The following is a 22,427-nucleotide window of genomic DNA, read 5'->3' as shown; positions in this document are numbered from 1 at the left end:
CCTCAAAAAGGTGGATTGGATGCTTTACATATGAACATCTAGCTAGTCTCTTACTGCAAACATCTTTCTTGTTGGGGGACACCCTCGTCTCATCCGTCCAAAATTGAAAGACTATGTCTTTAATAGTTTGAGTGATGTGAGTTCTCCGTGCATCATCTCTATGACACGCAGATGTAGGGAACGAACCATCGGATTCACTTGACACTATTAAGTGATGTTTGGCTGAATATAAGTTTCTTTTGTGGATCCCCATAAGCTTGGCAACTTGCGGTATGGTCATGTCAGTGTTTTGCTCCTTGCTTCCACCATTCACCAACATCATCATTGCTGATTTCTTCACAAAAAACTCGTTTGAAGATCTTGGGACCTTCTTCACATGATTCAAAGTGTTGCGGATGTTTCTCAACATAATTGCTTCCAACTCTTTGAATTTACTCTGCATAGTAAGGAAGCAAGGATGTTGAAGAAGTTCATCAAAGATTTCCTTCCTACCACTTGCATCCATTCCCACGGTTAATGTATCAAAGTGTTGTACCATAGATTGACATATCCTTCGTTTCTTTCTTTCATCCATCTCCCCTGTATTGCTTTCCCTCACAAAGTTGACCGTTGCCTTACGTTGCTTTCGTTTCTGAGCAGCCCAATATTCCCTCATTAATTTTCTACGCTGAAGTTGAGCTTCTCTACTCAATGACGATGAGCTGATAGACAGTTCTTCATTGTGCTCCATTGTTGTAGTACTTTCAAAGGATTGCTCTACAAGAAATACAATACAAATCATAACTACACGCTATACTTTTAATTAATACATGGCACTTCTTGCACTAACTAGCAAGATACTAACAAAGCATAATAAGTGTTTACATACCTCAAGAATCATCAAGTAGAAGAGGAACCTATAGAGATAGAGTTCGTGAGAGAGAGAGAGAGAGAGAGAGAGAGAGAGAGAGAAAGAGTGCTAAGAGATAGAGAGAGAGATATGAGCGCGAGCTCAGACACAAGAGGAGCCATGCTTAGAGAGAGAAAGAGAGAGAGAGAGAGAGAGAGGGGACTAAGAGATACAGAAAGCTCAGCAAGAGCTCTGTGAGAGAGAGACAGAGAGGAGCTAGATAGAGCTCCAAGAGAGATCTCAGAGACAAAGAAATCTCAGATAGGTTGAAGCGGGAGCGGCCCAGCGTTCAACAGTAAATTACATTTAGTCTCATTAATTGTGGTACGTTAGGAGACTTAATTGACGTACCTTAGGAGAGTGATATTCTTTTTGAGATTTTAAGCACTTTTAAAACACCCACTTTTAAGCGCAAAAAAGCAATGTCCTTGACATTACTTTCCAGGCCACCTATACATGCTTTCACCCAGTACCTTTCTCTTCTCTCAATGAAGGAATCTGGTTTATGATAGGCATAATGGACTTGATGGTTTTACTATCTTGTGGGTGTCTACAATGAGCTTTTTCCTTGTATTGTCATCAATGAGTGAATCTTCTTCTCTTGGCCATGGGTTTGATGGAGCTAATGGTTATATTATCTAGTGGGCGTTAATCCCCTATGGGACCCTCCCCCTTGAATGGGGTGAATGGTTGCTTAGATAAGTATTGGGTTAATTCTTTCCCCAATAGTGGGTCCTTACCTACTAACCTTGAGATTGTGCTCTCTCTCTCTCTCTCTCTCTCTCTCTCTCTCTCTCTCTCTCTCTCTCTCTGAGTCTGCTTCGTGACGTCTCCCTTCCCTCTTGATACACAGACTGGCTTGACCTTGTCTTTATTGTCTCCATCATACTCTAAATACGTTTTTTAACAAATTTTTTAGGACAATAGTTCAAGTTAAAAGAATTAAAGCAAAATAAGAAAAACAATTGATAGATTCATTGACACGTGTAAAACATATTCAAAGCTAATGAATCTTCTTTCTTATTTTATATGGATGTAGGTGAGAATTCTATCTTTGCTTAAAAAGGTTTAGCTTTGCTACAATTTGACCTATAAGATGAAGGCATATTTCATCCTCAAAATATAGTTTAGTCCTGTTGTATAGGATGACTAGATCATATTGTACAAAAATGAATCAAATGCATAATTGTTTTTTTACAAACCACCTTCCAAATGTCTATAGCCAGTTGTCTTTTGAACATAATGTTCTTTTGTGTATAAGTAGTATCTTAATATAGCAACACACACATCCTAAACACAAGGTCCTCGTAGGAAGCTGGGTTGGCCGGGATGCTCGCTTTGCACTAATTTATTGTCTGTGGTCTAACAGGTCCACTACTGACAAAATATTTTTGGTTGATAGGTGCTAGGTGATCTGGACATTGGCTTAGACTGGGTTCCAATTCATAGCCTCTATGGTCCTTTAGCTTGGTTGGTTGCAGGTAATAGAAGCTATCGTTTATACTTTCTTTAGTTGGATTTTGTGTCTAATACTGAAGTCTTCCTCTAATAAAGACTGTGAAAGACATCCACACTGTTCTCTAGCTACTGGCTCACAAAGCCTTAAAGCTCCTACTAGAGTACAACCTTTCCTGCAGACATTATTACATTTTTTTTTTATGAGACTTGCTTCACTTTCTTCATGGATTTTTGAAGTGTTATAACTCTTTTGGATCCAGACTTGATTTTTATACTCTAATCAACTTGAGAAGGCTGTAGGCTTAAAATCAATGGGCCTACTGCCTTAACATTGAGTATGGTGCTTGGGTAAGGGTGGGTGCGCGCGCGCACACACACACACACACACACACACACACACACACACACACACACACACACACACACACACTTGGTCGCTTTACTTGCTTGTGATTGATTCGGCTACAATTTGTTGGCTACCATCGCCCATTTTCTTTAAAGGAACACTCTTTGATCATTGCACTTTTGCTAAGTAGTTGCTTCAGCTTGCTAACCTTCAAATATTTTAGTTGTCTTATACTATGCTTGATGGAGCTGATGGTTATATTGTTTTGTGGGTGATTACCATGAGTATTTACCTTCTCTTTCCTCAATGGGAGAATCTATCTTCAATATGCATGATGGAGTTGATGGGTATATTGTTTTGTGGGTGATTACCATGACCTAAAAGGGGTATGCCTCACCTTTGCTACTACCCTTGCATTTCTAACTGTGTGGAACACTATCTCTCAAATTCGTATTTCTACTTGACACTTGGAGTAGTACATAGAATGATGTTGTGCTAGACTATGATTTTCCCTCTGTCTCTGCACCTTGCCTTGCTTATCTTGGTGGGTTTCCTCTTCTCTCTACCATGAACAATTATCTTGAATTTTTTTCAGTTGTTGAATCTAGATTTTGCATGAATGAGCTGATGGTGGTTACATTGCCTCATGGGTGATTCTCATGAGTCATTACCTTTCACTTCCCTCAATGGGGGAATCTCGCTTATGCTAGGCATAATGGAATTGATGGTTTTACTGCCTTGTGGATGTTTACCATGAGTTTTTTCCTTGTACTATCCTCAATGAGTGAATCTTTTTTTCTTGGATTATCTAATGGGCGATTATCCCCAATTGGATCCTCCCCCTTGGATGGGGTGAGTGGTTGCATTGATAAGTATTGGGTTAATTCTTTCCCCAATAGCATGCACGCATGTGCACGCTATTGGGGTGAGTGGTTGCATTGATAAGTATTGGGTTAATTCTTTCCCCAATAGCATGCACGCATGTGCACACACATGTGCATACACACACACACACACACACACACACACACACATGCACACAAAGAAGTCTCAATGATGCGGAGATATGTGCGTGAAGCTGTAGCAAGCATCTCTGAATGGCGGCCTTTTTTAGATTCTCAAATGGCACTTACATGCACTATTTAGGTTATTTAAAAACCGCTTAATTTTCAGCATTCCTTTTGTCCTACATATAGTATAAAATAATATATTTGTAGTGGTCAAAGGTAGTTAAAAATGTAGTAGAATCCAAGTGATAACATACATACTATTCTATTGATTAAAAGCCTATAGTTTTTAATGTTTGGTGCACTTGTTCCTCCCATGGTCTTGCAAAACTAGTTATTATGCTAATTTTATGCTATGTGGGAAAAAAACAATTTTTTGTCAACAATGTCATTCTTTGGGGCCAATCTACTGGTAGGTTATGCTATTTGGGGTTTTTCATAAATAAAGGGACTCTATCACATACATATATACATATATATAAATTTGAACATGAATTTACATTCATATTCTCTCTCTCTCTCTCTCTCTCTCTCTCTCTCTCTCACACACACACACACACACACACACACAGTTTCCATTAATTAGCTCTTTCACCTAAACTTATGTCAATCAACCACACTATGATCTTTGGTCAACCACTTGATTAGAAGGTAGTATAACCTTTCCAAAGGACGTAATGTATTCAAAAATTGTCAAAACCACTACTTTAAAGTTTCAAAAAAATACTCAAGCTTAGATATGCACTGGTTATAGCACTCATACTCTCAAATAAGGATTGGAAATACACACATTGAAACATTATATAGGATTAGCTAATGGAACGGTTGTTTTGCAAGACAAAAAAGTTTCTATAAAGATGGCTGTCAGTATGTCAATTGACACTAGCCAAACTAAGATTGATTTGGTAAACCATAAACTAGTTGTAGCTAGAGCCACCCTAACCATATGTAAAGAGAATCGCACTAGACCCTCCCTTGTAAAGGCATAATCCTTAATAAAAAAATAATCATTGGTAGGTTAGGGATGTCTATCTTTGATGCGGCATCAATAAAACGTGGTGAAACAATCGTGTATCGATCTTCCCACATTAAATAGTGAATGTTCTAAGAACTTCATTTTGTAGATGGTGACATGTACCTTGTATCACCTTCATCGATTACTAGGGACCTTGAATCTATGGAGTGAGGCATTTATTGATTGTATGCATCTATAGATTAATTAAACATAAACACACACACACATACCTCTCTCTGATTACCTTTGGTCGAGTAATCACCGTACTCTAATTAAAATCCATGGATGTAAGTATTTGTAATTTAGCATTATGGAACTCTCAATTTAATAGGAATTGGGATTTGTAAAAGTGTGGGTAGCTCCTTGTATTCTAACTCTCATTATGATCTATTATGGGGGTTTAGATCCCTTCCCTTGTGAAATTTAGATATGATGGGTCTATCCCTATTTCACCTCTTGGTACACAATGTGTCCTTTCTTATTTCAAAGGGGCTAACTTCCACAAAAAATTGATTGATTTTGAGAATGTAGCTTTTTTCAAAAAACCCCTCTCTGCTCTTAACATGGCTTCCATGAATGATTGGATTGCTCTAAGTTAGTGAAAGCTAGGAAGAATAACTTTGACCTCCTAAATGGCTGCTGTTCTCAATTCTCTCTATTTCATTGAGTGCCAAGGGTTAGATAACTCCGATCTTGACTTCTATTTTTTTTATTTATCTACAACAGCCATTAAACTCTTCTTTATTAATCATCTACCTATCATTCCTCTTGAAATAAAAAAATAGCTTAAAGTCATCAATTCTCTCTTAGATCTAGGCCTTTGGATCAAGAAGAAAGCCTTAGGGATACCCTTACCTCTTTAGCAGGGGATTCCTTTGGGAAAATAGAGAAGTCAATGTCAACACCTTTTTCTAGCGTTATACCTCTTTTTCCTCTTAAAAAAGTTGAGCTTGATGCTATTAGATTAGAGAATAAGCTCTAAGACTTTGAACTTATTAATGATTGTGTCCCGTTTACTATTCACTCATTAGGGCTTTCAATATTGCTCCTCAAGCGGTGGATCAATGGAGGACCTATGCTTTACAAGCTAAACATCTTCTTGCGTTTTGAACTTTTTCATTGATCATAATAAATATTTCACAACACCTTAATTTCCTGCACAAAAGGACTTTCTCTTACTGAGAAAGACAAAGACCCTAAACGTTTCCTTAGATATTTTTGGAACACTTACTAACCTTTTCTTAAATGCCAATGTAAGAAACAACATCCTCAATCCTCTTGCAATTCCTCTAGATATCATTTGGTTTGACCACGTGCTTTGGTTCGTCTTTTAAAATCTTCTAAAAATTTTCAATTTTTCCTGTGGCCTAGTCCAATTATATGTCTTTATTGCTTGGTGGCTTCCATACCTATTGAGATACGCCATGCTATTATTGTATACTATGATTTTCATGAACATATGATAGAGACTACAAAAATTCTGGTTTGATTTATTCTTGGATCACCCCTTAATCTTAAGCTACACAACTTGCCTATTGCCAACAATACCATCACAACCAATTTAAAACCTTCTAAAGGCAAATAACAAGGGAAAAAGATCACTAACACACCAAATACATGGTCTTCGGCTTTGAGCAAGAGCCCTAGGTAATTTTGTGGATAGAAAGAATTTGGCAAGACTTCAAAGATGCTAGACTTCCACAAAGACACTGATGAGGTACGCCATTTGGTTTCTTATATGCCCATCATTGTATTTTTTTACTTCTTTAATCATGAAAATGCTTAGAGCTCTTAACATTGTCTTTCATGATGTGGTGGAAAGATTTCATGCCGAAGTGATTAACTTAAGTTGGGTCAAACCTAATGCATATTGAAGATTGGACATCAATATTTTTTGGTTAACTTGCTTGAATCCATCATGGATATACAAATCTTTGATATTGAAGTGTTTAACTTCAGTCGGGTCAAAACTAATGCATATTGGATGATTGAGCATCAATATGATTTTTCGCTAACCTGCTTGAATCCATCATGGATATATAGACCTTTGACATTAAAGCTTGCTATGAAGCTATCCCTCACATAGGTCCTTATACCTTAATAAGATCCATTGAAAACATCATAAGGGCTATCAAACAAACAATTTTTTTAGGATTCAAACCACCACGTAATAAGATGACTTCGGTTAAGAAACAAAAAGAGGTAAAATTCTCCTTCGAATATTTTTTATGTTTGAACAAATTCATTCTTGATAATTGCTTTATAAAGTTGGGAGACAAGATCTTTCAACAAATAATTGGCATCCCTATGGGATATACTTGTTCAGGATGGTTTGAGTTTGAGTTTGTACGTAAACTATCTTGGTTAGGAAAATTAGATATGATTGGTACATTCTTACATACATATAGATGCATTCTTACATACATATAGATGCAGGGATGGTCTACTTTTTATTGACAATAAGTTTGCTGATAGATGTTTGTTGCATTGCAACCCCTTGTATGCAGATAAGCCCTTTTCTATATATCCTTTATACATATTTAAAATTCGAAAAAATATCCCTACAATATTCTATGGTGTTTTAAACCATGCATATAATATTGGATAGGCCATTCATTAGGGAATACCATTCATCCTTTGCCTTGCCTGGAATAAGGAAAAAAGTGCCTTGTGATAACATAACCTTTATTCAAGCCCAAAGTAATAGACCTTTGAACATGGCTACTAAAGTATGCTTATCACAATTACTACCTATCATATGCAATGCCTCTCACACATCGTATACACTTATGGACGTGCAAAAAACTTATCACTTTGTTTCAAAGAAATGGGTTTGCCAAGAAGACACTCTAATAGATTTGTCTTGAAGTTCCTACTTGAAAACAAATTTCCGTGGATTCATTTAATGATTCGTTGTTTATGTAGGCTTTGGAGATGAATCCCTCCATTATTTTTTGACATAATTGCCTTTTTTGCGAGGGAATTTGTGACAAATTACATGCTAAGCACTCAAAAACGGATCTCAGTTGTCAAAAGGAGTAAAGATTAAAAAATCTTGAACAATCCGACCAAAATAGATAAAAGGGTATTTTGGGAATTTCCACAAAATAGAGGGGTATTTTAGTATTTTTACCTTCTTTTTCTAATCAAGGAATTGAATTTACACTATTTTCAAGAATAATGGAAAATGTTTATCTTTTCTTTATGTGCTCAACTTACATTTTTGAGTTCTGAAGAGGCACTTTCAAATTCCTAAGAGGGGACATATGAACAATTTTCCCAAACATTAGATTCAATCTATATCTATATTTATAAGATATATAAAGCAAGAGGGATTTGCGACCCCACCCTCGGCCATGTGTCCATCTCTCCTTGCTCCGGTGAGTGAGATTCACAACCTAGTGCCTCATGAGAGAGAGAGAGAGAGAGAGAGAGAGAGAGAGAGAGAGAGAGAGAGAGAGAGAGGTCCTCATGTAAGCCACTCACATGCTGCTGGAGGTTAACAGCAGCTCCTTGCGATCTTCTTCTTCTTCTTCTTCTTCTTCTCACTATTCTATAGCTGCAGTAGACCACCCACCATGCACGCGCATGCAGAGAGGCCCTCCTCCACATCGTCTCCTACACAACCTACTGCTCTCCCTTTTCTTGTATGTTGTTGCTAGCTTTGTCGCTGGACTCACAGTGTGTTGTCCTTTTGAAAAGCACAACTTCTCGATAAGCTTCCTATCTAGTACGTCATCTCCTAGATTGCACACCTGAATACTATTGTGGTGAAGGTGATGTACATGGGCATTCTTCAACGCTTTTTGATATTAATGGATCAGATTTATTGGGTGCAGACTCCATGGCAAGGGGAATAAATGCATTGTCTATCAACCAACATGTAGCAGACAAGGAGGATCACCTCGATGCATGATGACCAACAAGAGTCACGATCTATTTATTGTAGTGTAGGAGCCCAAAATTATAAGGGGAGGTGCCAAGTTGCCCCCCTCAACGACCTGAGCAATCACGTACAGTTGCACCTTGAAGGCATTTGGCATTACACAAGATACGGATATGGGCAAAACAATTTGCGATGATATGGTTAGTCAGAGGTTATTGAAAGAAAACGGTGTGCTTTGCATTGCCTTGGTTGACATGTTAGTCAGGGGGTTGATGAAAGAAAACATTGTGCTTGGCTCTACCTTGCTAGATATGTATGCCAGATGTGGTGCACTCCATTAAGCACACAAAATGCTTGAAGAGCTTCCTGTCCGAGATGTAGGAGAGAGAGAGAGAGAGAGAGAGAGAGAGAGAGAGAGAGAGAGAGAGAGAGAGAGAGAGGAAGCTCTGGGCTGTTTTCTGTTGCGATGGGGACTCGCAAGAGTGCATTGATCGCAAGATATGTCCAACATTAGGGTCAGGAAGCTTTGGGCTATTTTGAGCAGATGCAGAGTGAGGGCAATGATGTATACTAGCACCATCCAATATGGGCAAAATGACATATTGGTAGTCATACATAATTGAAGAAAAATGCCGTGCTTGGCACTACCTCGATCGACATGTATGCCAAATGTGGTGCACTTCATAAAGCACAAAAAGTGATTGAGGAGCTTGCTATGCGAGATTTCGTCTCTTGGAATACACTGATTGTGGGATATGGAAGACAACAAATGAGCTCTCTCTCTCTCTCTCTCTCTCTCTCTCTCTCTCAATGTAGGGCTTAAGTAGGTAGTGTTGGCATGCGTGAGCACCACCGAGGAGCGAACGAGATCTGCCGTAGGCGGGTCGCACGAGCTAGTAATTTTTAGGAAAAATGACCAAAATACCCCTCTACTTTGTGAAATTCGCAAAATACCCTTGTATCTATTTTAGTAGGATTGTTCATGATTTTCTAATCTTTATTGTTTTTTGACAATGTATATCCGTTTTTTAGTGCTTAGCATATAATTTCTCACAAATTACCTCCCAAAAAAAGACAATTATGTCTAAAAATAATGAAGCAATTCATCTCCAAAGCCTACATAATTAGCTCAAATTCTAGTTTTAGTATCTTGTATTCATAGACAACCGGTCTTCTTATGAAAAGCTACACTTTTTTTAAATTTTTGGATAAATTTACTCTCACAACCAGGGGTATTTTGGAAAATTTGGAAAATTTGAAGGGCATTTTGGGAATATATGAGGGGTATATTGAGAATTTTTGAAATTTGAAGGGTATTGTGAGAATTTTCATAAATTAGAGGGATATTTTGATAATTTTCCCTAAATTTTAACGTTGGGTGCACTTGTTCCTCCTATGGTTTTGCATATTATTTCAATGCATATACTCAAGTTGCTCATGGTAGCAATTAGCATCGATTCTTTACATCATGTTTTCACAGCTAGACGAAAAAAAACTGCTAGCTAATTTTGTGTTATGTGGGGGATCAAAAACGATTTTTTACGAACACACTTTGAAGTTTGGGGCAACCTATCGGTAGGTTATACTATTATCAACACGTGTACATATAAGGAGAAGCACGTCGTGAGACGACCGGCACCACCACTTCGCACACACATATTCTCTCTCTCTCTCTCTCTCTCTCTCTCTCTCTCTCTCACTCATACGCGTTGCCATTTTGCCCCCTCCCGCACATCATACCTCCCCTTACCTCAAAACTATATTAGATACTCTTGCACAAATTCCTCCCTTGCAGACTCATCATACACCCTATTACGCTCTCTCTCTCTCTCTCTCACACACACACACACACACACACACACACATTGCAAAGCAGCCCCACCTTAAACATGTGTGTCACACACACTCTCTCTCTCTCTCTCTCTCTCTCACACACACACACACACACACACACACACACAGCATTCCTTTCTTCCCTCCAAATCTTGGCTTCCTCCTCTGCATTTATGCGTGCATATATTGAGAATCCATAACCCCTCCTCTCCGGTGTAATCACCCAAGATCGTCTTGCAAGCAATATCTTGTCACGTTTTGAACAAGAAAAGCTTCTACATGAATCACCCCATGCGACGTTGCCTCAAAGAAAGCCAAAGCTCTGCAAGAAAATGAGCTTCTCTCATGCCAGAAATTAATGTGGGCGCCCATCAATTTGTCTCTAACCCAACACTGATGCACTTGAATCAACAGCTTTTTTGTACAAGATTATGGGGGCAGACGGCAGCGGCAGCGGCAGCGGTGGCGGCTCTGATTCGAGCCCCACCCAATTGGATGCAAGCTATGTTGTAAAATGGGTTGTGAATGACCAGCATCTCCACCATCACCAGAGTAGCCAGCAGCAGATTACGCGCCGCGCTGCAAACACGTCGAAGCGAGCCACTAACCCCAATTTAGAAAAGCAGCTTACCCTTGACTCCCATATCATCACCTCCTGGTGTGACATTAACAACAACCATACTAATTCTACCAATGCAGCTGATGTCTATATTAACCAGAATATTACTGACAAATCCTTCCATGATTCTCACTGTATGGAGCACTCTTGCCTCATCCAGGATGCTAATGTCATGAAGGGTGATTTGAATAGCCTGCACAAGCCGGCGCTGCTGCAGATTAGCGTCCGAGCTTCGTCGACGACGCCGTGCGTGCAATCAAGTAGCAGCAAGGGATTTGTGAGAATCAAGCTGTTGAGGAATTTGGCTTACTGTTTTTTGGCTCTTTTAAGCGTGTTGGGTCTGTCGCTGACGCTTCTCCATCTAGGCGGGAACGACATTGCGGATGTCGACGGGCGACTGCCTGGGGCGATGGTTAGTATTATTCGTTTCTGCACTCATTGGATGAGCCTATCACAAGAAGATTTTAGAAATTTTCTCATGTAGGAAAACGGAGTCTTTTTCAGTGTTTTTCATCATACAATGCATAACATCATGAGCTTCTGTGAGGGAGGCACCGATGGTTCCTTGCCCCCAATCGTACGTAGCTAGGTATGCGGTGGCTTCCTCATTGAAGGTCATGATGTTGAGATAAGTCACAATGTGGGAATTATTGGGAGAATTTGTCCAAAACTTATTGTGTACTAGTACTCGGCAGAGTCTTCTTCTCTCTCTCTCTCTCAGCGGCCATGCTGCAGGGCACACACCACTGGAGCTCGCCGGTTGAAAGACGTGTGCGGGGGAGGGGCCGGAATCCCTCCCCCTTTTATAATAGTATAGATAGAAGTATAGAAGATATAGATATATACATGCAAGTTTTCTCTGGTTTTTGCATTCATTATCCTATGTTGTTCATTGCAGTTAAAGAATTTCAATTGCAAGGTTATCAGTGTCTTGGAAAGCCCAAGAAATGGAATTTAACATTTATCATTCTGAATTTATTTGTTGTTTTCTTGCAATTCAGTATTGGCAATGCAAAGTACAAATTCATAACCTCAGAAATTAGGGGATGTTTAATTAGTTAATTGCATGTGTATTAAGGTATATACAGTATGGCATTAATGGGAATTTGTGTGAATTGATGAGAAAGGGCGCCAATTCTGTGGAGTTTGACTATTTTTAGAAGTCGTAGTAAGTGGACTTGATGAGGTTGCTTCTAGAAGGCTACTCAAATATATAGCTGCAATGTTTTCCCATGAAATCTTCAAAGGACTTTAAAAATTTGGAAAAATTATTTAACCATATATTCGGATTTTGATTTTCTGAAATTCGTTTCGTGTGCAGAAATGAGCATTTTTTTTGCTTTTAATAATGAGCTGTTTCTCTATTTTAGAGTTTTATTTGGACAAATTTTTTGGGTAATTAATTGTTCAAAAGTGCTGAATGGATTTATTCTGTCAGTTTTTTATTAAATTGCGCATTATAGAGCATTATTTGGCTTTCTATATAGACTTTTTTTTTGATATGGAATTTTTTTTGTGTGTGTGTTTCAAGCAATGATCACATTATATTATAGCCATTTTTTTATTGGATGCTTTTTAATGGGGAGGAGGGTTTTGGTTGCATCGGTTTCTTTTCTGTGTGTGTTGCCGCTTTCCAGCAATTTTTTTTAAAGAGCACAGAAGAGGCCGAGAAAAAGAATTCATTGGCCAAAAAAATAATCATTTTCTACCAAGAAAGGAAATCGAATATCTAACCAAGGGTTGGGTCACATGTGCAGATGTTGTTTCGGCAAGATTTCTTATTTCAGAGCAGCCAGCACACTAGTACGATGGCTGTGCGGAGCGAGCTGGAGGCTGAGCCTCATCACCAGAGCCAGAAATCATCACACAAGCCGGCGGACGGAGGCCCACTCACGTCCGGCCATGGCGCGCTTTCACACCTCAACTCCACCCTCGACCGGCAACCCCCGGTAAGCCAGTCACCTATTGCTTTCCCCCCCATGATTCTCGTCACCTCTCATTCTTCGCTTTTCGTACCCTCTCTGTGCTCATTGCTCTTCCTGTGGCACTCGGCAGGCTTTGCGCTCCCTTCGTCCCCAGGATCTCTGGGTGACACCTGTCAGTGACGTCCCTTACGCGCCTTGCTTGCACAACTCGAGCAAATCGTCCAAAAGTAAGTCACAAGGACCAAAAATATGTCCGTTTAGATGTGAACAAAAAAGTCCTTTTCAATCCTTTTGGCTTGGTCGATTAATGCTCATCCTTTGGTCCCACTCAAGATATAGCTAGTTTTTCTCCTTAATTCTATGGGTCTAAGCTATGGTGGTTGGGTATTTTTGTCTTTAATTCTATGGTTCTAAGCTATGGTTGTGCTCTAAGCTATGGTTAGAATTATATATATATTTTTAAAGTCTATGGTTGCAAGCAATGGTTGTAGTTATATTTCTCTTTAATTCTATGGTTGGAAACAATGGTGGTAGTTATTTTTCTCTCTAATTCTATGGTTGTAGTTAATTTTCTCTTGAATTCTAAAAGTTATAAGCTATGGATTTGTTGGGGCAATGGACATTCCATGGATTTACTTGTTTATAAGGCATTCATTCTCCAACAACCAAAGGGGGTACAACTTTAGAAATAAAGAAGAAAAAATTTAAACACAAAGTGTGCTTGTGGGCATTTAAAGGTTGGGTGTGAGTTTTCTTAGTCTTTCCAAAAGGTTGTACTTGCTACCTACACAATTTTTTCAATGTGTCATTTTCTTTCTTTCATATTGCTACAATGCTATCTTATGTGTCTTTCCCTTGCATCATGTGGTTTGTCCGTACTGAATGTGCCTTCCCACTTGACCAATAATAAGTCCTACCACTTGTTGGTGTGGAGCAAGAACCCTTAGAGCGAAGTTGAATATACACTAGTGGACACTTTCCCACTTTACCTTAGCATTGTCTTTCTTTATGTCAAACACACACTCACATGTGTGTGTGTGTGAGTGAGAGTGAGAGAGAGAGAGAGAGAGAGAGAGAGAGAAGAAGAAGAAGAAGAGAGTTTTAACGTCATAGGAAACTATCCCAAGAGACCTTAAAGATCTCGCCGACGAGGAGTTGAACTCAAGACCTATTATTCAAGATCTAGCCGCACGAGGAGTTGAACTCAAGACCTATTATTCAAGAGGAAAATGGCATAACCAATCTACCCCGAGAGAGAGAGAGAGAGAGAGATGTTTAGAGGTGGGGTTGCGTTGCAATGTGTGTGTGTGTGTGTGTATGCATATGTTATGCAATGTGAGTGCAATATGGTGTATGATGAGTTTGCAAGGGAGAAATTTGTGCAAGAGTATCTATAGTTTTGAGGCAAGGGGAGTGTACCCGCTAATAAGGGGCAAAATGCCCCTCAAAAAGCAACCATGTCTCTTTTTTTTTTTTTTTTTTTTTTTGGGGTTTGGTGGGGGGGGGGGGGGGGGGGGGGGGAGAGAGAAGAAGTATATAGGTTGACAAAAATCTTGTAGGTTAGGCGATGACTACACGAGGCTAGTTATTAGTTATTTGCTAAACGCATGCTTGTCTTTTTTTCTTTACATAGGACAACACGCAAAACACCAAAAGGCTTCGTTTTCTAAGTAGTTTTGCAACTATGCTAGCAAAGGACTTAGTTGCAAGGAGAGAGAGGCTTAATTATTTGACAGATAACGAAGCCTTCAGTCCTCTGTGGAGAATTTACAAGGAATTTTACTTCCTTGTTCTGAATGATTAATTATGGCATGGTTTTCTTAGATATCAATTTAGATGGAAATTAATCAAACAACTATTGCAAATGGGCTAATTTAATCCATAAGGACATTACGTCGAATGGTTTCTTCGCTACAATGGTCCTCATAGTTACAGGGAATGGCCATTTTCAGGTCACTGTTCCCCGTTCCCATGCCAACTTCCCGTTTTGAATCCCCGTTCCATGTTTCAGACGTGAGTATCCGTAACAGGGAATGGCACTTCACGCCTGTTGTTGTTTCGCGTTCCATATTCCCGTTTTGGGTAACTATGAAAATGGTACCTAGGTTAGAAACTTATGTACAGAGATACCAAGAGTCGAAAGAAAATGTAGCTAGTAAGATTTGATTTCATATGTTTGAAGCCATCTTTGTCCGAGCAATTTATGCTACAATGGCCAAAACTACCAGTCAGAGCTTGTTTTGGATAAAGTAGTATAGGGCCACTTGGCAAAGTCAATGTTTTGATGGAGTGTTTAAAAGAGGCATTAACTAGGGGGCCACACACTCGCACTCATTACCTTATTTAGTAGGCTACACACGCTCTCCCATCATTGTATGTAGGCCATTCTAGTCATTATGTTGTTTGTGAGCTATGGGCAAGTAAGAGCAAAAGTATGGGTGTGGCCAAAGACTACTATTCCCCTAACAATAATGTCACGCTTTACATCTTTTTCAAAAGAAGGGTTTCACATAAGTCTTTCTTTGTAGCAACTTTAGAGGCATGTTATAGCCTATTTCTTGTTTAGCTTGTGATTCACAATTCTTGTGTTTTCACCTTTCTCTTTTTGGATTTGAGATGTGACACAAGAATGCCTATTTGAACCACCTAATCCACATATGTGTGTGTGAGAGAGAGAGAGAGAGAGAGAGAGAGAGAGAGAGAGAGAATAAGAAGAGAAAATTGGAATAACCTTTTTATCATCCAAGTGTGGTAGATTGGTTATCCCAATTCCCTCTGAAGTATCAAGTCTTGAGTTCAAGACTCATCGGATAGATTTTTGATGTCTCTTAGGATATATATATATATATATATATATATATATATATATATATATATATATATATATATATATATATATATATATATATATAGATATATATAGATAGATAGATAGATAGATAGATAGATAGATAGATAGATAGATAGAGAGAGAGAGAGAGAGAGAGAGAGAGAGAGAGAGAGAGAGAAAATATATAGATATACTCTCTCTCTCTCTCTCTCACTCACACACACACACATACATACATCCATACATATATCTATGTATATATATATATATATATATATATATGAGAGAGAGAGAGAGAGAGAGAGAGAGAGAGAGAGTTTTTCTGATTATTACTTAGAACGTACAGACTTATTTTGTGTATGCGTGTGTGTGCAGAATTGCCAGAGCATACTAATGGATACCTTGTTGTCAAGGCTAATGGTGGTCTTAATCAAATGCGGAATGGGGTAGGTCATCCCATTCTAAAATGGCTCTTTTCTTGCTCTCCACTTCATTCAGATTTCTTCACCTTTATTGTTGCCTTTTCAATACAGATTTGTGATATGGTGGCAATTGCAAAGATTATGAATGCGACACTCGTGGTTCCGCGATTGGATCATGCCTCGTTTTGGGCAGACCCAAGGTAAACAAGCTCTCACTAAAAGTGTCCCAAAGATGAACAAAATATACATGGAAGAAAGCAATTAAAGCACACACAAGAAGATTTAGAAGTTTCTCTACATTCTCATGTAGAGAAACGGAGTCTTTCTCATTGTTTTTCATACAATGCATAACATCATGAGCTTCTGCTCGAGAGGCACTGCATACCTAGCTAGGTATGCGGCGCCTCCCTCACAGAAGCTCATGATGTTGAGGTAAGTCACAATGTGGGAAATATTGTGAGAATTTGTCAAAAACTTCTTGTGACATTACAACGAGAAAATTACATTAAAAAAAGTAAATGCAGGCTAACATACAATCTAAATTTCTTAAACTCGTTCCGATTAGTCGGAACAAGTCACCTACCAGTCAACTTGCATGTTGGAACTCAATTTTTTTTTGGTATTCATGGATTGATTTTTGACAACAAAAGAGCATCAGTAGGATATGTGGTTTCTTTTAGTGAATTTCAGGACATTTTTGATGTGAAGCATTTCTTAAGCACATTGGAGCATGATGTGCCGGTCGTGGAGAAGCTGCCATTGCAGCTTGCTAGGCAGGAGGCCTTCTGGAAAGCGCCCGTCTCCTGGTCGAAGGTCAGTTTATCTGACATATTTCATTTGTTGCATATGACATTTTAACTCCTGCATTTTGATTATCATTGAGGGATTCCCATATTTGGCCTGCACAATGAGCATTGCTAGAAAATGCCATAAAGCCATGTGATTTTAAGCCCTCATCATCCTCATCAAGTCCAGCTAGAGTGTAACTTTGGATTGTTGGGTTATGCAGAGCTCATACTACAAAAATGAGATTCTGCCTATTTTGAAAGATCGTGGGGCTGTCTACTTCTCACATACCGACTCGCGCTTGATCAACAATGGTCTCCCACCGTCGGTGCAAAGTCTTCGCTGCCGAGCTTGCTACTCAGCCTTGAAGTTTACAGATCCAATTGAAGAGCTGGGTGCCAAGCTTGTTGCAAGAATGCGATCGCAAAGCGAGGAGCATTACATTGCATTGCATTTGAGGTGTAATACCTATCCTTTTTCTTCAGTCTGCATGTGACACATCCACGGATGTACCATTTTATTGAGTTACTCAATACAGTCTTTTTGGTTCATGTATTGCAGATATGAGAAGGACATGTTGGCCTTCACAGGATGCTCTCATGGGTTGAGTTTAGAAGAGGCAGAGGACCTTGAAAGAATGAGATATGGGGTACAGAGGTGGAAAGAGAAGGAGATTGATGGCGAGGCGAGACGCCTGGATGGGGGTTGCCCGCTTACGCCGCACGAAGCTGCACTGCTTCTCAAGGTAGGATTATCATGTGCTTATTCTACATCACCACTCACAAGCACTCTTTGCACAACCATTAGCATGAATAACTGTGCTTTTTGTACGTCACGGCTCATTAAGATCTTTTGATGCATCTCCAAATCTTGTTCTGCCCACTGCTGAGCAGCCTCGTTGGGATGCGAAAGATGTGCGTGCACATGCATTGAATGCATGCATGAGCCTTTTGTCAGTACAGTGATGTTGAGTAATGAACTTTACTTGTGATTACATCCTTGTGCAGTTGACTCAATTTTTTGATTGTGCAGGGCCTTGGATTTCCATCTACCACCCCCATCTACATCGTGGCAGGACCCATTTTTGGCAATGGCAGCTTATCTGCCTTGCAAGAGCATTTTCCCAACGTTTTCACGCACTCTACGCTTGCTACTCCTCTTGAGCTGCAGCCCTTCCACCGTTTTCAAAATCGTCTTGCTGCCCTTGACTACATGGTTGCGTTGCAGAGCGATGCTTTCGTTCACACATTTGATGGAAACATGGCAAAAGCGGTCCAAGGGCATCGCCGTTTTGAAGGTCACAGAAAGACCATCAGTCCAGACAGGTATTGGAGAGCTCTCTCTCATACTTACACACACACACACACACACACACACACACACACACACACACACACATACACACAGATATAGACGTACATATGTGTATGTATACATACATATACATATAAATGTGTTTACATATGTATATACACACACAGACACACACATATGTATATGTATGCATACATACACACACATATATTTTTTAACCTCACCTCAGCTTCTGGGCTTGTTTTGGACTGATAAAAGAAGCATTTTGCAGGAAGAATTTGGTAAGACTTGTGGATGCTCTAGATAGCAACAGGGTAACCTGGAGGGTATTTGAGAAGCAAGTGAGGCGGCTGCATAAGAACCGGATGGGCAGCCCGGAGCTGCGAGTGAAGGGTGACTCACCCAAGTCCGAAGAGAGCTTCTATGCCAACCCTTTACCTGGCTGCATTTGCCCACTAGCACCCCACACATCAGTGTGAATTCTTTTTACCATATTCTTCTACAACCATATTTGATTCTTTGATTCTTAACACAATCAAGAACAAGAAGAGTAGCATATGCCATTCTCTCTGAAGATGAATGCGCTTGCGACCGACGTTTTTCAAGGAACGAGGCATCAACATTTAGAAGAGTAAGCCATATTTTTCCTCTGTATAATTGGAAGTCCTTTCTAAATCCTCTTCTGCAAAGACTATTCCTTCTAGCCAAGGTTTGCACTTGTAATTGTTAAAGAGCCCTAGACTTGTACAAATTCTCTCAAGGGATGGCCGGACTTAAGGTCTCAACAGAGTAAAAGTGAATGCCATTCTTTGAAGCACCTCTCTGGTCATCTACTTGAACCTTATCATTCATTTGTAATGTAATAAAGCTCTTGTTGCAGCCACATTTTGATGTGGTTTTGCTCTAGGGAAACTTATGAGTGTTAAGTTTCTCAAGGAAAAGTTGGGATTTATACCCATCTCTAAATAAAGTAAGGTGCATGTTATAAAGAAAGCTTTGCAAATGAAGTTTACAGAGACTGCATGTGTTTGCCTATGTCCACATCTTATACTATGCCACTTGTCATTTCCCTGAGGTGTTGGCTGTTTTCGAACTTGTAATGAACATACGAGTGCGTGACTCGTCCTCCCGATTGAGGGCGGGGGGGGGGGGGGGGACACGTGGCGGATGGTGAGCTCCTAGTCAAAAAATGACAGCTCACCATTGTTGAATATATATATTTAAATTATATTTGCATATAGAGAGATGAACTTTCATGTTTCCCTTGTCTACTTGGGCCCCTTGTCCCTTGTTCTCAACTTGACGCCGAGTGGCTCACGGGCTTGGCTCAATGCAAGTGAACTTGAAGCCCATGCACTATGCTTTCAAGATGGCAAAACATAGGTGATAGAGAAACTCTCACTTTGCATTCCCTCAAAAAGCCTAGTACTTCTTGGCCCTGCCCATGTTGGGCATGCCTTGTAAATGATACATTCAAGTAGACCAAATTAAGTGAGGAAGCCCATCAAAACAAATTTGTGCTTTCAAAAGGAGGTCTCCTTTGGCATACATGTCAACCAAATCATTGCAAACATGAGGTGGTCTTCCAAAAGAAATTGAAGAACAATCTCACATTGGTATATTTAGTTTGCCAACTTTTTGCAAACTAAAATCATTGCAAAGATGAGGTGGTCTTCCAAGAGAAACTGAATAACAATCTCACATTGATATTTTTAGTTTGCCAACTTTTTGGCTCTGTAGACAAAAAACAGAGCAGTGAAAGATTGATATGAGGTGGACAAGAGGTGCCTTAGCATATATGTAAAAGGTTGTTGAAGAATTTTTAATTGAGCTTTTCCAAGTTGCATACATATGTGCAACCACTCTCATAGAGTCACCCTTATGGACGAAGATATGATTAGCTTGAGGAGGTTAGGATATAGATTCAACAAAACTCTTGAGACAATACCTCTTCAGGATGTGAAAACCTTCAACATCCTCAACATACCCCCATCAAGAAAGGCAAAAGAGTCTAAAGTGGTGATTGATGAAATCATAGAGGATGAGGATATTGTGGAAGAAGGGGAGGAGATGAAAGTTGACAGGGAGGAGCAAACAAAAGAGCTTAGGGATATTGGAGCTCATCTCCCTTCGATGCTGAGAAGTGTCAATCTTAATGGCTTCAGGGTGGCTACCTTCTTAGAAGACGAACTTCTTCAAAGGAAAGATTATATTTCCCTAGATGTTGACCCTGTTGACATTCTTAAAGACTGGCAAAAAGAGATTAATGACTCAATTGTCCTGGCATCCGTGAGGTTATCCTTCCCCATCAAACTATTCTTCGTGTGTTTGTAGAGATAGTCAATAATTGTTCTTTGTATTTTTTGTAGACTATTGATGCATGATTATAAGTTACAGGTCTAGCATAAACTGGAGATGGTCAACCATCTCTCACCTTTTGAGAACTTATTATGACATAAGGAATTGGCTAGCTGTTATTGATTTTGAAACTTGTGCGCTCTTTCTTTGCCCCTACCATGAGAGGTATGTTCTTTTACAACCTTAGTTCACTGTGAGGGTTTCATCTTTGAGGCGATTGACAATGTCCACAGGTCTTTTCATAGCTCACACTGAAGTCTTATTGCAATTCATATAATTGATAAGACATGTTTCATATTGAACTCTCTTGAGGGACTCTTAAGGCCCACATGGAATGGATATGATGTAAGTATAATTGTCCAATACTTTAGGTAATGCTCCCATTTCTTATTATTTTATCTTTGGTTAAGCCAATGCTTTATCTCTTTGTAAATAGGGCTGCCTCAAGGTTGAAAGTGATAATTGAACAATCTCCTCTCATCACAATGCTCATGGATGATATGTAGATCTTAAATGTGAAGGTATGGTGTTGGTAGTTTGTAAGTAAATACATTTTGAAACATTGTATTTTATGCTTTCCCTTGTGTTTGTGTAGCCCCCCTTGCAAGAGGAGTCTTTCTCATTACGGATGGAGAGTGATAACAAATGTAAAGCTACTGGTTGACTACACTTATTGCAACCCAAAAAAGAATATTAGGGTAAGCATGTGACCATATTTATATAGATATTACTTGAAGTGTTCTTGTTGAGAGCTAACACACTTATCCTTCTTGGTCAGATCAATAGGAAATGCTACACCCATAACCATTTTTGGTGGAAAAGGACAAAGTTGATTAGGTATATGGTCAATGTCTAGATGCCACTACCCACAACAGATAAAAGCCCCCAAAGGGCCAAAGAGACTAGGCACCACACATGGCAAAGGAGACACACAAAAGAGCAGAGGTAGAGGAAGAGAAGCCCAAAGCAAGGAGATTCCAAAGGAAGAGAAGAAGGCATAGGAGTGTGTTGCCCCCAAAAAGAGTCCCAGAAAAACACAAACACATGCCAAATAGGAGCAAAAGAAGGAGACAAAGAAGAATCAAAGAAGGACATCAGAAGAACAAGGAGAAAGATAATCAAAAGAAAACACCAAAAGAGCTAGAGCCCAAGAAGAAAGAAGCAGAAGAAGACAACAAAAGAGACAGAGCCCAAGGAGGACAAAAAGAAAGAAGAAGAGCAAAAAACACAAAGAAAGAGCCCAAAAAGAAAAGAGGAGGCCACCACAAGAGTCCTAGGTCTTCTAGAACTTCCAAAAACATTTTGAGAACCAACATTTTGTAAACAATACATATTCTCTCCTTGAGAATATTATATATTTTTTTGGAAAGATCAAACCTTACATCCCCTTGTAAATTCTATAACTTTCATTGGTTCCATCTCTCGTGTAGCTCCCAATATAGCCTTTCAAATTTTATTATAATTGTGGCAGCCCTTGGATCTCTCTTTGCATGTTTTTCCGTAAGGGACTTTTGTGCAATGATTGTTGTTTTTTGGCTCTCCGTATTTGCCATAGTGAGCCACCTCACCCAAGAAAAATCACTTTAACACCGTGGCTACCCCCACCTTTTCATTGTGCATAGGCGTGTGTGAGTTAGGGGACCTTACCTATATCTCCTTACAACAAACCCCCTACTAGCTATTCATCGGGCTAGTTGAGTCAATATATATATATATAATGGTCCATTTATGTGTAAATA

At 39.4% G+C, this 22,427-nt stretch overlaps 1 protein-coding gene and 1 long non-coding RNA gene across 2 annotated transcripts; both read left to right on the top strand.

The window, feature by feature from the left end:
* Positions 1–10,372: 10,372 nt before the first annotated feature.
* On the top strand, positions 10,373–19,323 carry LOC147459101 (O-fucosyltransferase 19-like). The gene is made up of 10 exons (XM_086510435.1): positions 10,373–11,465; positions 12,811–13,002; positions 13,109–13,205; positions 16,184–16,254; positions 16,342–16,430; positions 16,911–17,043; positions 17,240–17,475; positions 17,578–17,761; positions 18,049–18,341; positions 18,602–19,323. The coding sequence occupies exons 1-10, from the start codon at positions 10,866–10,868 to the stop codon at positions 18,807–18,809; spliced, it is 2,103 nt and encodes a 700-aa protein (XP_086366561.1). The 5' UTR covers positions 10,373–10,865; the 3' UTR covers positions 18,810–19,323.
* Positions 19,324–19,520: 197 nt separating this feature from the next.
* LOC147459100 (uncharacterized) lies at positions 19,521–22,134 on the top strand. Its single transcript, XR_015187718.1, has 3 exons — positions 19,521–21,209; positions 21,284–21,386; positions 21,467–22,134. It is a non-coding gene; the product is annotated as an uncharacterized LOC147459100 (long non-coding RNA).
* Positions 22,135–22,427: the final 293 nt, after the last annotated feature.

This window comes from Adiantum capillus-veneris, chromosome 4, assembly GCF_014529385.1.
Source record: "Adiantum capillus-veneris isolate H3 chromosome 4, ASM1452938v2, whole genome shotgun sequence".
Taxonomy (NCBI): domain Eukaryota; kingdom Viridiplantae; phylum Streptophyta; class Polypodiopsida; order Polypodiales; family Pteridaceae; genus Adiantum; species Adiantum capillus-veneris.
Note: the sequence above shows the minus strand (reverse complement) of the source record. Positions and strands in the feature narration are given on the sequence as shown.

Excerpts from the sequence above, each read along its gene's own strand:
- LOC147459101 (XM_086510435.1), top strand. The coding sequence starts at position 10,866 with ATGGGGGCAGACGGCAGCGGCAGCGGCAGCGGTGGCGGCTCTGATTCG. Across the intron at positions 13,003-13,108 it reads CCCTCGACCGGCAACCCCCG|GCTTTGCGCTCCCTTCGTCC; the intron begins GTAAGCCAGTCA and ends GGCACTCGGCAG. Across the intron at positions 13,206-16,183 it reads CTCGAGCAAATCGTCCAAAA|AATTGCCAGAGCATACTAAT; the intron begins GTAAGTCACAAG and ends GTGTGTGTGCAG.